We start from the raw sequence: 15,538 nt of genomic DNA, 5'->3' as shown, positions 1-15,538 counted from the left end.
AACAACATAACTTAGGTACTTAAACAAAACTTATTTTGATTTAAGAACGTATTAATTAAGTTTGAATATAGCATCTATTTACTAACTAAGAAATATCTCATGTAATAAATACTATATAATACTATATTGAAACATACTATTTTTTTATTGTTTAACTTTTTAATATTACATAAAAAAACCTTAGTCTTAAGTTTTATATTTTCTTGGTATCCTATTTAACTTTACGTATATATTTTCCATAGAAAACTATCACAAACCTTTAAACTTTTCACAGCAAGTTTTTGCGCAGTTTTGTTGCATGTAAGAATAATTCCTGTATGTAGGTTGGCAGTATCCATTATTTTTCCAATAAGCGCATAAAGAGTTTGAATCTTTTTTCAAGTCACATTTTGATGATGTTGAACAATCTCCCAAGTTGCACTGTTCAATTTCAGAATTAGATCCCAAGCAACCATTCTCTCCTTCAAACCCGTACAGACAATACCTACAAAAAATTGAAAGCTGCAGTTTGTTGTGTAATAAAACTTTAACTACGTTAATAAGGTTCAAATTTTCAGGTAATATTTTAATTTAATGTTCTTCGACAAGACGTTGAGCTGTACCCAAGCGGTGTGCGACTCAATAGCCAAAAGGTTTTTTTTGTACACCAGCTCCTAGGACCAATTATTTTAAGCACTCTTTTTTATCGTTCAATAAACATTGCACTTTTTAAATATTGAAATACTACTATATCAAAACAAATACCTCTTTTATCGATTATAGTTTTTGCTTTTTTATAAGACTTAATTTAAGACGATTTCAATCATATTTTATCTCTGTTAAAATATTTGTAATTTAATTCTTTTGATTATTAAAAATATCTTTTTCGTGTTATAAATAATAAAAACATACTTTAAACACTTGTACTTAATAAACTTCACGGGATTTTTACTCATAACATGGACGTTGTTATCAAATATATATAATTTAAAAAACTAATGAATATTAAAACTAATTAATCATAAAACTATATTTACCTGTTTTTACTTTTATAACCATCGCCACAGGTCACGCTGCACTCCGAGTATTCGGACCAAGCCGACCAGGAAGGACAAGGTTTTGTTGACACGCATTTTTCAAATTTTTCACTTTCTCCTTCGTCGCAGCCGTCATCTCCATTTTCTCCATTTACACAGGTACGAGTGTACAATTGCACTCCTTCATTTTCTCCACAGGTAACACTGCATTGACCGGAAATTGCCCATTCACTCCAAACTGAAGTGCATTAAAATATTAAAAAGGTTTTTTCTTTGGCATTTAGTTGATTTAAAACATTGAAAACTCTTTAATTTAATTTTAAGTTTTAGATAACATGATTACAAAGATATATTCAAAGTTTCATAACGCTAGAATTTTTTTTTTTTTATCAGAATTACTTTATGTTTGCAATATCTTTCCTTTGACAATTTTTAGGAAGATTAGGGGAAATTTAAACTTAGTGTGAGACAGTACTTATATTTATTATTTTTATAATATTAAAATGAGTATTTTTTAAACTGACTCGTAGAAAAGCATTTAAGAATTTTTGATTAGTTTTTAAATATCAATAAAGAAAGCTATAGTCAATTTTCTATGAGAAATAAACAATTCAAATTTTTTCTTCTAACAATAAACTATCTTAAATTGTAGCTAACAATATAGTTTTTAAAAATACATAAATTTTTACTTGTAGGAATAGCTTATAATGTTTAAAGTTTTAAGGCTTGCTAACAATGTTTGCTTTTATACGGTTTAAAAATATTCTTCCTAACTTAAAAATCTCTAAAATTTTAGATTAGATAAATGTTTGTATTTACAAAGTTTCAAGTTTTATTTTGGAAACGAAAAATTTTTAGCTTTTTGAAAAAAGTGTAATTTTAAAACAAATAAAAGAAGTTCAATACACTTTTTGTTTGTTAGTTTATTAGATGTTCATCTCAAATGAAACATTGGTTTTAAAAACGGTACAAGTTCTACAAATCTGTTTTTATATAAAACTATTAAATTTATGAATATATTATTTACCTTATATATTAAACGTAATCGTAAAGTATACTCCAAAATTCAAACTAACATGAGCAACTTTGATCTGCGCAAACTCTTATCTTGATGTCGTTACCAAGGCAACCGTCTTCACCCTGGTTGCCAGCAACACAAATTCTGAATGCTGTTTGCACTCCTCCTCCACATGAAGCAGTACATCCACTCCAATCACTCCAAGAAGACCAAGTAGGACACGGATCTGGTTTAGATAAAAATTAACTCATTGCTACAATTAATTTAATTACTTTTTTTATATACTGAAAATTTTCTTTTTGTGTTTTCTTCTTTTATATGCTATACTATTCAATATTCAAGTAAAAAGTAATCTTAAAACTTATGCTTTTTTGTTTTGAAATATACATATATGCTTCTTTTTCTTTAAGTAGAAAAAACTGCTGCGCTAGGTGAGTTTAAAAGTAAGTATGCAGCACAAACTACTTCTAATATTGTTGTTAAATTAGAACCTAAAACTTTTATAAAGTTTACGTTAAAAAATTAACCTAACATATGTGATGAAATAATTTTATTTCAAAGTTCAGTCTTGCGGTATTTTATTATAGGTGTTTTATACTCTTTTTATAAGCCTACAGTACGCGCTTTAATAAATATAAATTAATCTTGAAAATGTTATTGTACATTTCAATTTGAAAAAAAGTAAAATGAAGATCCACTATAATAGAATAATTTTGATACAAAGAACTTTCTTAGACGCTTTAAGTTTGAAATACCAAACCTTAAAATTAAAATAAGCAGTAGTGTAGGTGTAATAGTATGAATGTTCTTCGAGGGTTTAAGTAAAAAAATCGGAATTTAAGCTAATTTATGATTTTAAACACCACTAGACTTTCTTACAAACATTTATTGCAAACATCTGTTTCATTATTCTCTCCTGGACAAGCCCCATCAACAATTTCATCAGATGTTTTGCAAACTCGGGTTTTTATTCTTTCTCCTTCGCCACAAGTTACGCTACACGCCGAGTATTCGGACCAAGGCGACCAGGAAGGACAAGGTTCTGTTGACACGCACTTTTCAAATTTTTCACTTTCTCCCTCGTCGCAGCCGTCATCTCCCTTCTCTCCATTCACACACGTACGAGTGTACAACTGCACCCCTGCATTTTCTCCACACGTAACACTGCACTGACCAGAAATTACCCATTCACCCCAATCTAAAAATGTATTTAAATTATTTTTCGAGTTTATTAAAGTACATTAAACATTTCAAGCTTTGTTTAAGCATTTGATTAAATAAAAGCATCAAATATATAAATTAATATATATATATTTGATGCTCTTAGTTTTACATAATTAATAATATATAACTCAAATAAAAATAAAATAAACATTTTTGCAGGTGTCATTGAACTCTTGCTTAATTGGTCTACTAGTACCCGCTACGGAAACTATAGTTGAACATTATAATAAAAACAATGTAAAACAACAAAACTTTTTATTACTAAACTTTTTATTATTTAACTTTTGTTTAAAAGTTTTTGAATTAGTTTATTATTTATAGTCATCTCATTCTTTTTATTTTTAATTAAACAGTTAATTAATCTTAATCGCTTAAACTCAACAAAATAGTTTAAAATACATGAATATGGTTTTACTTGTGTTACTGATGTCTGTGTTCTCAAATGTGTAGTCGTAGCTTGGTGTTTCAGTAACATTGTCACCCAAAATCGTGAAAGGTTCGGTATTGGTTTCGGAAAAGAGGTTGTTAGGTTGGGTTGTTGTTTGTGACGTCGTGGTCGCGTTTGTTTTGTTCTTGGATGACGTAAGTAAGTATTAGTTTTTGTAAGTATTTTTTTTAGGACAAAAGTTGAGATAAAACGCTAAATAAATCTTAAATAATTTATTTTTAAATAACTTCAGTAAATCAAACTGTAAATGTGTATGATAAGAAATGTTACGACGACCGAGAAAATACTTGTCGTAACTCTTAAGTATAGGTGTTTTAGTTTTTAAACTTACTTTTAGTATAGATTGTATTAGTTTCAGGCAAACGGGAACGCGTTCGAAGACATTTGGACAGCTACTGCAATCGTTTCTACAACTTGCTATACATGGTCCACTTTTAGGGATAGGTGTTCGATCTTTAAAGATAAAACACAGTTTGTTAGAAAAATAAGGAAACAAATATGTAAGATATTCTCATATATATTCTAAATAATTATTGAAAAAAAGTTTTTGTTGGCTTGAAATTCCATAAATGTTCATTTTATTATTAGATACTTATTGACTAAACATAAAAATTGAAGAAGAAGAAAAGAATTTAAATAGTTATTGTTCTTTTACAAAAAATATAAGTGTGAACACATTCTTTTTTATTGATATTAAGCTTTAATCATTTAACTAAACCCTAAAAGTTTAATAGTCAAAAATGTAATGGTATGTTTTGATTGTAGTTGAAAAATTTTGTAAAAAAAAAACTAACGACTTTACTTTGAATCTTTTTAAAAGGTTCTCTTTAGTTTACGATAAAGTTTTAAAGTTTAATTTGGTACTACTAAAGTATTAGAATAATTTAAAAACTATAATATTATAAGATTAATTGACTATTGTAAGCTAGTGTAAAACAAAAGAACTTGAGTTTAAAAAAAAAAATTTTATATTAGTCAAGTTTATAATTTAGAACTAAATATTTTTAATATAAGATACTTTTGTCTTGTTTATATCTAGTTCTTGTTTTGACAACAAAAATTTACATTGGAATTTTGTGTAGAGTTTACAATTAAAACCTTTCTAAAATGTTCAATGAATATGTTATGATAAGTTATTACAACAAGTTTATGTAAATTATGATGAAACACCTACTAATCAACACGTTCTCAAATACATAACTCAATATTTGAAGTACATAAATACTATCTGTACTTCAAGCTTACATTCACACTTAAATAATTCATTGCTAAACAACTTAAAGTGTAAAAAATAACACTAACCGCATTTGAACAAGCATTTTCTGCATGGCACGCAACCTGGCACAGGAAAACATTCATCAAAACACTCTCCTATTTTTTTCTTCTCAGCTGGTGTCACTACAGTTAAAGTTTTCAGTTAGTTATATTTATAAATAACTATTTAGTTTTGTACTATTCATACTTACTTTAAGATGCATTTTTTTTATTTAAAATGTTTATACATTGTTGTGAAAATAGTGTTCTCATTCTGATCATTTTTTAATGATGTTGATAACAAATTAAAATACATATGATTTAAACTCAACATTTTTCGTCGACGAGATTAGGTCCTGACAAAGATCTTTCAATAGTATCCGATTGGGAAGCTACAATTAAATAGAATAATTAAAAAAAGCAAGTAATTTTGTATTATTATACGTTTAATTAAATTATTCATATATTTGTTTATAGTCATATCGTTACTTTTATTTATAATTAAGTTAGTTACCAATTTAAATCACTTATCCTCAATAAAATAGTGTAAAATACATGAGTACGGTTTTACTTGTGTTAATGATGTCTGTGTTTTCAAATGTGTAGTCGTAGCTTGGTGACTCAGTAACATTGAGGAAACCTTTAAAATCACCCAAAACCGTGAAAGGTTCGGTATTGGTTTCGGAAAAGAGGTTGTTAGATTGGGTTGTTGTTTGTGACGTCGTGGTCGCGTTTGTTTTGTTCTTGGATGACGTGAATAAGTATTAGTTATTATAAGTTATGACAAAAATTTAGATGAAACGCCAAATAACCTTACATAAGTTATTTTTTAATAATTTCATTATATCAAACTGTGACTTTATTAAATATTTTGTATAAATAAAATTCTAAAGTAAATGTAAGATAAGAATAGTACCAAGGACTGCAAAAACACTTTTCATAACTTATCATAACTTTAAAGTATAGGTGTTTTAGTTTTTAAACTTACTTTTAGTATAGATTGTATTAGTTTCAGGCAAACGGGAACGCGTTCGAAGACATTTGGACAGCTACTGCAATTGTTTCTACAATTTGCTATACATGGTCCACTTTTAGGGATAGGTGTTCCTTCTTTAAAGATAAAATACAGTTTGTTAGACACTTAATGTAACAAAACTGTTAAGTATTCTCATAATCTTCTAAGACTTAAGAAAAATAAATGTTTTATAAGTCTGAAATTTCATAAATGTTCATTATATTAATAGATACTTATTTACTAAAAATAATAATTGAAGAATTGGAAAAAAAAAATTATTATTCTTCTACAAAAAGCATAAGTGTGAACAAATAGTTTTTAATTGATATTGAGCTTTAAATCATTTAACTAAACCTTAAAAATTTAATAGTCAAAAATATTCTTATTAGTTTTCCATAAAGTTATAAGAGTTGATTTAGTACTATTAGACTATTAAAATAATTTGAAAACCATAACATTACAAAGATTAATTGACTATTTTAAACAAGTATAATACAAAAGAACTTTTGTTTTTAAAGAAAAATTCGTTTTAAACTAGTTAAGTTTATAGAATACGAATGAAATTTATTTTATTTATGTAAGAGACTTTTGTTTTGTTTATAACTAGCTCTTATTTTTACAACTACAACTCACATCACATTGTTATTAAGAGTTTAAAAATAAAAACCCTACTAATTGTTAAATAGATGTTTTATTATTCATAAATGATTAAGTGTTTACAACAAATTAGTGTAAAAACTTATTAAACATCTACTAATCATGACGTATTCAAACACAAAACTCAATATTTAAAGCATATAAATACGATCTGTTTTTCAAGCTTACATTCACATCAGGGGTGTAGCGTAGGGAGGGACACTGGCGCATGCGTGCCACCCAAAAAAAGAAAAGAAGTAAAAAAAAAGAATGTAATATCATTGTCCTTTATTGTTTAATTTTTTGCTTAATTTACCTTTTTTCAACTGTGTTTATCTAGCATTCGAAAAGTTAAACGAAATTTTGGATACCAATTAGTGACATGTTAGGGAAATTATCCAATATACTTGTTAGGTGCGCATGATATTAATGATATTGATGAAAAACTCCATAAGGAAAAGTTTTTAAACTACATTAACTTCATAAGAATTTAGACTCAAAACGTACGCAATTAATTAATGCACCGCACTAGTATACCTTATGACAGACTTTCCTACAAAAAATTTACAAAAATACGTCACCCTTAAAGGAAAATTAAACAATTTTAATTTTTTTTTTATGCTACAATAAATTTTGAGACTACTGCTTGTTTTATGATCTTTATTTTTGTAAACACACAAGAAAAAGCGTGTCGGCCTATGAGAAATAAACTTTGTTTGTGATTTTTATTTTAAACAAATACAATCAGATGAATTAAAATTTTAAAGTATACTTTTAACAAATTTACAAATCTGTAATAAGTTGAAATAACAGTTATAAAGCTGGTCTATTTTAACTTCTGGGTAACTTAATTTAAATTGTGTGCAATGAGGTGTTGTTATCACTGTTGTATTGTATATTAAAGAGATTGAAAATTTTTTCGTAAATAAAACAGATACTTTCGTTTTATTGAATATAATTATTTTTAAAGATATAAAGTTTACTGTAAGTAGTTATAACAATTTTTATTTACTAAGTTACATTTGTGCGAGTATAAAAATTCTAAAGAAATATGTACTTTTTTTTAATTGTCTAACTTTGTAATACATAAGTAATTTTTAAAACAGTTACTTCGAACTAATTTTACTTAATGAATTTATTTCAATAATAAAACTTATAAAATGAACTTTTTATAGCTAATTACAAAAGTTTTAATTTAGGGGATTTTTTTTGAGAAAAAAATTTTCGCATCCCCTGACCAAAATACCACGCTACGCCACTGATTCACACTTGAACAATTGACTGCTGTATAACTTAAAATGTAAAAATATAACACTAACTGCATTTGTACAAGCATTTTCTGCATGGCACGCAACCTGGCACAGGAAAACATTCATCAAAACATTCTCCTATTTTTTTCTTCTCAGCTGGTGTCACTACAGTTAAAGTTTTCAGTTAGTTATATTTATAAATAACTATTTAGTTTTGTACTATTCATACTTACTTTAAGATGCATTTTTTTTATTTAAAAAGTTTATACATTGTTGTGAAAATAGTGTTCTCATTCTGATTATTATTTAACTATGTTGATTACAAATTAAAATACATATGATTTAAACTCAACATTTTTCGTCGTCGAGATTAGGTCCAAATAAAGATCTTTCAAAATTATCCGATTGGGAAGCTACAACTAAAAAGAATAATTAAATTAGCAAGTAAACTTGTATTATTATACCTTCAGTTGAAAACTTTATATTCGTATATTTGTTTATAGTCATATCGTTATTTTCATTTATAATTAAGTTAGTAACTAATTTTATCACTTATCATCAACAAAATAGTTTAATATACATGAATACGGTTTTACTTGTGTTACTGATGTCTGTGTTTTCGAATGTGTAGTCGTAGCTTTGTGATTCAGTAGCATTGATGAAACCTTCAAAATCACCCAAAACCGTGAAAGGCTCGGTATTGGTTTCGGAAAAGAGGTTGTTAGGTTGGGTTGTTGTTTGTGACGTCGTAGTCGCGTTTGTTTTGTTCTTGGATGACGTAAATAAGTATTAGTTGTTATAAATTATGACAAAAATTTAGATGAAACGCCAAATAACCTTACATAAGTTATTTTTTGATAATTTCAATAAATCAAACTGTGACTTTATTAAATATTTTATATATATAAAATTCTAAAGTAAATGTAAGATAAGAATAGTACCAAGGACCGCGAAAACACTTTTCATAACTTTAAAGTATAAGTGTTTTATTTTTTAAACTTACTTTTAGTATAGATTGTATTAGTTTCAGGCAAACGGGAACGCGTTCGAAGACATTTGGACAGCTACTGCAATTGTTTCTACAATTTGCTATACATGGTCCACTTTTAGGGATAGGTGTTCCTTCTTTAAAGATAAAACACAGTTTGTTAGAATAATAAGGAAACAAAAACGTAAGATATTCTCATATATATTCTAAATATTTATTGAAAAAAAGTTTTTGTTGGCTTGAAATTCCATAAATGTTCATTTTATTATTAGATACTTATTGACTAAACATAAAAATTGAAGAAGTAGAAAAGAATTTAAATAATTATTGTTCTTTTACAAAAATTATAAGTGTGAACATATTCTTTTTTATTGATATTGTGCTTTAATCATTTAACTAAACCCTAAAAATTTAATAGTCAAAAATGTAATGGTATGTTTTGATTGTAGTTGAAAATTTTTGTAAAAAAAAAACTAACGAGTAACGACTTTACTTTGAATCTTTTAAAAGGTTTTCTTTAGTTTACGATAAAGTTTTAAAGTTTAATTTGGTAGTACTAAAGTATTAGAATAATTTAAAAACTATAATATTATATAGATTAATTGACTATTGTAAGCTAGTGTAAAACAAAAGAACTTGAGTTTTAAAAAAAATATTTTATATTAGTCAAGTATATAATTTACAACTAAATATTTTTGGACTTATATACGATACTTTTGTCTTGTTTATATCTAATTCTTTTTTTGACAACTAAAATTCACATTGCAAATTTATGTAGAGTTTACAATTAAAACCTTACTAAAATGTTGAATAAATATTTTATGATAAGTTATTACAACAAGTTTATGTAAATTATGATGAAACACCTACTAATCAACACGCTCTCAAATACATAACTCAATATTTGAAGTACATAAATACGATCTGTACTTCAAGTTTACATTCACACTTAAATATTTCATTGCTAAACAACTTAAAGTGTAAAAAATAACACTAACCGCATTTGAACAAGCATTTTCTGCATGGCACGCAACCTGGCACAGGAAAACATTCATCAAAACACTTTCCTATATTTTTCTTCTCAGCTGGTGTCACTACAGTTAAAGTTTTTAGTTAGTTTTATTTATAAATAACTATTAAGTTTAGTATTATTCATACTTACTTGATTATGAATTGTATGTTAGTTTAAAGGGTTTATACATTGTTGTAAAAATAGTGTTCTCATTCTGATCATTTTTTAATGATCTTGATAACAAATTAAAATACATATGATTTAAACTCAACATTTTTCGTCGACGAGATTAGGTCCTGACAAAGATCTTTCAATAGTATCCAATTGGGAAGCTACAATTAAAAAGAATAATTTAAAAAAAGTGCAAAAAAACTTGTACTATTATACCTTTAATTAAATTGTTCATAGATTTGTTTATAGTCATATCGTTATTTTCATTTATAATTAAGTTAGTTACCAATTTTAATCACTTATCCTCAACAAAATAGTTTAAAATACAAGAATACGGTTTTACTTGTGTTACTGATGTCTGTGTTCTCAAATGTGTAGTCGTAGCTTGGTGATTCAGTAACACCAAAGAAGTCTTCATCTTGGTCTTCATAATAATCAAAACTCGTTAAAGGCTCGATATTGGTTCCGGAAAAGAAGTTGTTATGTTGTTTTGTTGCCTGTTTTTTTTTTATCTAAGATGATAAAGTCAAATTTTAGTTATTGTAAACATGACAAAAATTCAGATAAATCGCCAACTAATCTTGCTAAGTTATTTTAAAACAATTATAATAAATCAAACTGTGACTGTTCTACAATATTTTATAAACAACTTAGAAACTTTTAAACAAATCTGCGATAAGAATTGTTTTCTGCAACCTTGTAAAAGAAAGTTGGCTGTTAGAACGTTAAACTAACTGAAAGACTAAACAAAATTATTTATGTGGATTAAACTTTTCTGTTTTGCACTTACCAACGTGGATTGGACAGAAATTAGAAATCGTAATCACAAACGAAGTTGTATTTATTTGGCTCCTTCGCTATTCTCGTTGAAAATTGGAAAAAACAGCCCTAATGGGAAAAAGGATTTTGATTTACTCTAACATAGGGTAGAGCAACGTACGGCCCACGTGCCAGATCTAGCTCACAGATTAAAAGTAACCGGCCTGTCAGTGCTTACAAAATTTAAGTTGAACACTGCCCTCAAGCATGTAAATCTAATCTGAAAAACCAGATTTTGAATCTTATACTAGATTTTTTAGGCATTTGAAATAGAGAGCAAAAAAAAAGTCTTAGGTACAATTTACGGAAGACTGGAAAACTTGCACTGGATTTAAAAAAAAACCAAATAAAATTACTGTATATTCGAAAATTATTGGGTACTTAAGTAATTCTCATGTATTAAAACCAGTCCGCCAATTACAAAGTTGTCACACTTCTAGCCCGCCGACTGAACACCCCTGTTCTATCAATACCGTCACGCTTATCCTCATTTTTCCCTTTTCTACAAAACTTGTAACATCACCGAAAAGTTTTTGTATATTCTCTAATTAAATTAAAATATCCGATAAATTCTACAGTCGCTTCGTTGCATTAAAATAGTTAAAGCTTTCATTAAAAACCTGAGCATACTGTTTTTATAAAAATTTTAAGTATAAGTTTTTTTTAATTTTGAACTTACTTTTATTAAAAGTTGGTTTTGTTGTACGCATCTGGAAACGCAGCTAAAGGCAAATGGACATCTACTGCAAAGGTTTCTACAAATCAATGTACATTGTAGTATTTCTTCGTTTTCTCCTAAAAAGATTAAAAAAATATTTTCAGTTGAATGAAAAAAATAAAGTATTTAAAATATCCAAAAAATAAAAAATAAAAAGTCGTCTGAAAGTCCATAATGTCCATACTGTTATTATAAACTTATTGATTACGCTTACAATTCGAGATGTAGAAAATATTTTTAATAACTATTGTCTGTTATAAAAAGCTTAAATGTTAACAGACTTTTTTTTGGTGATTTTGTGTTTTAAGTCATTTAACGACCCTAAGAACTTGATAGCCAAAATTATAATTGTGTGTTTGTGGCCAGGGGCGTCGCGTGAGGTAGAATTTTGTAACTGTTTCTTTATCTAAAAAAACAAAAGTAAAATAAAGAGTACAAAAACTATAACGAACCGCAACGGAAGAAGCATTTTCTGCATGGCACGCAACCTGGCACAGGAAAACATTTGTCAAAACACTCTCCTATTTTTTTCTCGTCCGCTGTAGTTGTTCTTGCTGTTGTCACTACGATAAAAATAATTATATAATTTTCCTTATAAGTAACTAAGAAGTTTTGTATTAATAAGACGTGTTTTATTAAGAATTGTATTTTTAGTTTTAAAACGTATACACTATTGCAAAAACAAATATCATATTCTTATCATTTTTAATGATTTTAATAACCAATTTAATTATTATTTAAACTTAAAATTTTTGTCGGCGGCATTTATTTCTGGTAAAAATCCTCCACGAGTAGCCGCTTCGGAAACTACAACTAAATGTGTTAATTAAAAAAAAAACATTTATTATATATGTTACTGTCAATAGTTTTACTTGAAGTTTATTTTAAACTTTACGATTTATACTTTTTCTAAGATTTTCATTCTCATTATTTTTATTCGTTAGTAACAAACTTTAACTTATCAAACTCAAAAAAACATTTAAATTAAAACCGTCGTTTTGTAAAAATGTAACATATAAATTTAAAATGCGTTAAACAGGTATGCATAGAACTTAAAATAATTAATTACAACTTACCTTCAAGAAACAATACTGCCGTGAGAAAAACCGAAAACAAAACCCTCATTTTTATACTTTAACTTTATTAAGTGATAATCACTGTAAAAATATAATTTTGAGTAGATCAAAGAACAGGGAACGGGTCAAATATGCACGAAGAGGAAGAATTTTAGAAGCAAGAGATATTTTTGCACGAAGACACTTTTGCATGGAGGGTCTTTTTTGCACGAAGGGTCACTTTTGCACGATAATAAAAAACTAATAAAATAAAAAGAAAAAAAAGTAAACAAAAACAAGAAAATAAAAAGATAAGCTTATTAAAACAAAAGTTACCAACTGAGGGTAAGAATCAGGGGTAACAGTGATAATAAAAATAAATAACAAAAAATTAAAACAATAAAAAATATGTTTTTAACAAAAATTTAAAAAAACAAATAAAACTAAATTAATAAAAAACCAAAAGCATTTACCGACCGAAGTTAAGGGTTAGGGATAGCAGTGTTAGTAAAATTAAAATAAGAAACAACTAATAAATATTTAAAAAAACTAATAAATAAACAAAATTAGTTAAAGTAAAAAAATTTACTTACTGAGGGTAAGGGTTAGGGGTAACAGTGATAATAAAAAATAAAATAAAAAAATTATTAATAATTTATCTACCGAGGGTAAGGGTTAGGGGTAACAGTGATAGTATAATGAAGAAAAAAACTAATTTAAAAAAAATGAAAATTGATAAAAAAATAAAAATAATAAAGTTAAAAAATTCAACCAGTGCAAAAATGTCTTCGTGCAAAATTGTCTTCGTGCGATTTTATCTCCTCGTGCAAAATTGTCTTCGTGCAAAAGTATCTTCGTGCAATTTTGTGTACTCGTCCAATTTTGTACGCTCGTGCAAGTTTGACAGCTACCAATGTAAAATGGTTATTTATTTATTAACAGTCTTTAAGAGCTTCAAACTTGCAAAACTTACTTTAAACATTTTACAAATAACAAACACACTCATATAATACATAGATTGTTTCTAATCTTTTAACGGTAAAAACATCAATACTATGAAAAATATTAAAATTTTCTACTCATTTATACTCTTTTTCACACGCTTAAGGGCAAATGGTTGGGAAATTTACGCATGGCAATTCATGGTTAAGTGGTTTTAATTTTGAAAAAAATTCATTAAAGTTGTTTGGAAACCATATGGTAAGGCGTCGAGTCTTACCTAAGAGATTGTATATCGTGATGGGGAAATTTTTAGTAGAAAAATAAATTATTTTACCTATTAATTTATCAAATTTTTTATGATTTTTTACTTCTAATTTTAATTTATTAGATTATTTTATTTTTTTCATCAGACCTAAAAAATTAAAACACAACTTGAGACTATAGTATGAATATAATTTTGTTGTTTTTATACGTAAACTATTTGTTCTTACTGCTTAGATGTAGGTAATATTTAACTTACAAAGTTGGTTTTTATAGTTTTGATGTTTTTTTGAGTATTAAATTTTCAACTCTATGTTGTGAAATTGTTGTATGTCATTAAAATAATAGTAATGAAAAAATCTTTTTAACAAAAATTTTGTCTGTGTTAGTCTAAAATTTATAAGTTTCTTATCCATTTCAAAGTTTTCTTATATTTTTTGAAACTACTAGAAATTCTAATTTTAATAACGAACTTTCAAAATTTTTCTTTTATTGTAACTCATGTTCAATGTTTACATAAGCAGCTGTAAAAATGTTTAATTAATAAAATCATTATTTAAAATTAAAACTTATACAAAAGTTTGCATTATACAGTTAGAATTACTTTTTCTTAAAGTTTAGTTCTAAAATATAAATATTGTATCAAGCTTTAATGATTATTTCACTAAGTGACTTAAAAGAAAATTCATGTGATATAGCTAACTGAATAAGTTTGGTTTTAATAACAAAACAAAATACAAATTAATATGAAATTAACAAATCTACAAATTTAGAAATTAAAATTTTTATTTATTTTAAATTTTATTTTAAAATTATTAAAAATTACAAATTTAAAATAATCTAAAGTAGACTTAACAACATTTTTTTATAACCGTAATGTCATCGTACCGTACATTATTTTTGGTGATTTCTTAGGTGGTTTTCGAAATACGTTAGGGAAGTTCCATTCAATCTAAACGCAAGTAATTAATCTCTTCGCAAAGGATTCCCAACTATTTGCCTTTAAGCGATTTGACACGAGTAAAGTTTGATAAACATTTAAACACTTTTTATTATATCACTGAATTCACTGCTTTGCAATTGAAAACTACCTGTTTTAAAAAGATGTAGTTTTTTAGAAAAGTTTATTGTTAAAACTACGACCAATAAACACAGTATCCCTTAAAAGCTTTGAAAAAATTTGAATTTTCAGGTAAATTTTTTTTTTTTTTTCAAAGTCATTTTAAACGTTTTTTTAATTTTTTTTTGCAATAGATTATTAACCTTTTATGTTGTCTACATGTATAAAACAAAAAAAAAATTTATCAAATCATAACGTATTAGTGTAAAACATATTAAAGTTTATTGATGTTAAAATTGATAATTATTTTTTCAGTTTTATTAATTTTGTTCTTAGAAATTAAACATTTTTTTCTGGACTACAAACTAAACTTTATCTGTGGTTTATGATTGGATAACCGAAAGGTGTTTTCGTACAAGTTCTTGGACCAAAACTTTTAGTGCTTTTTTTTCGTTCGAAAACAAAATTGAATAAACGAAGCAGCTTTTTTAATTTTAATATCTGAAAATTCTTAAACTTGTTATTTTATATATTTTATTTAATTTTTTTTCAAATAACAAAAATATTTTAATTTAATCTATACTAATCAGCGATGAATTTAAAAAGTAGGTAATGTTTATAATCTAAAGTTGTACATAATTGTTTAATTTT

At 26.3% G+C, this 15,538-nt stretch overlaps 1 protein-coding gene across 1 annotated transcript; it reads right to left on the bottom strand.

Annotated features, from left to right (window-relative positions):
* Positions 1-802: 802 nt before the first annotated feature.
* LOC145848734 (uncharacterized) lies at positions 803-12,722 on the bottom strand. Its single transcript, XM_082954010.1, has 16 exons — positions 12,646-12,722; positions 12,022-12,132; positions 11,531-11,646; positions 10,376-10,529; positions 8,215-8,274; positions 7,931-8,026; positions 5,949-6,070; positions 5,532-5,703; positions 5,293-5,352; positions 5,009-5,104; positions 4,038-4,159; positions 3,674-3,830; positions 2,918-3,232; positions 2,093-2,260; positions 1,017-1,254; positions 803-815 (listed from the first exon to the last, which is right to left on the bottom strand). The coding sequence occupies exons 1-16, from the start codon at positions 12,692-12,694 to the stop codon at positions 803-805; spliced, it is 2,049 nt and encodes a 682-aa protein (XP_082810136.1). The 5' UTR covers positions 12,695-12,722.
* Between the last annotated feature and the right edge of the window lie 2,816 nt (positions 12,723-15,538).

Source organism: Thalia democratica, unplaced genomic scaffold, assembly GCF_965202585.1.
Source record: "Thalia democratica unplaced genomic scaffold, ktThaDemo2.hap1.1 HAP1_SCAFFOLD_1644, whole genome shotgun sequence".
Taxonomy (NCBI): Eukaryota; Metazoa; Chordata; class Thaliacea; order Salpida; family Salpidae; genus Thalia; species Thalia democratica.
Note: the sequence above shows the minus strand (reverse complement) of the source record. Positions and strands in the feature narration are given on the sequence as shown.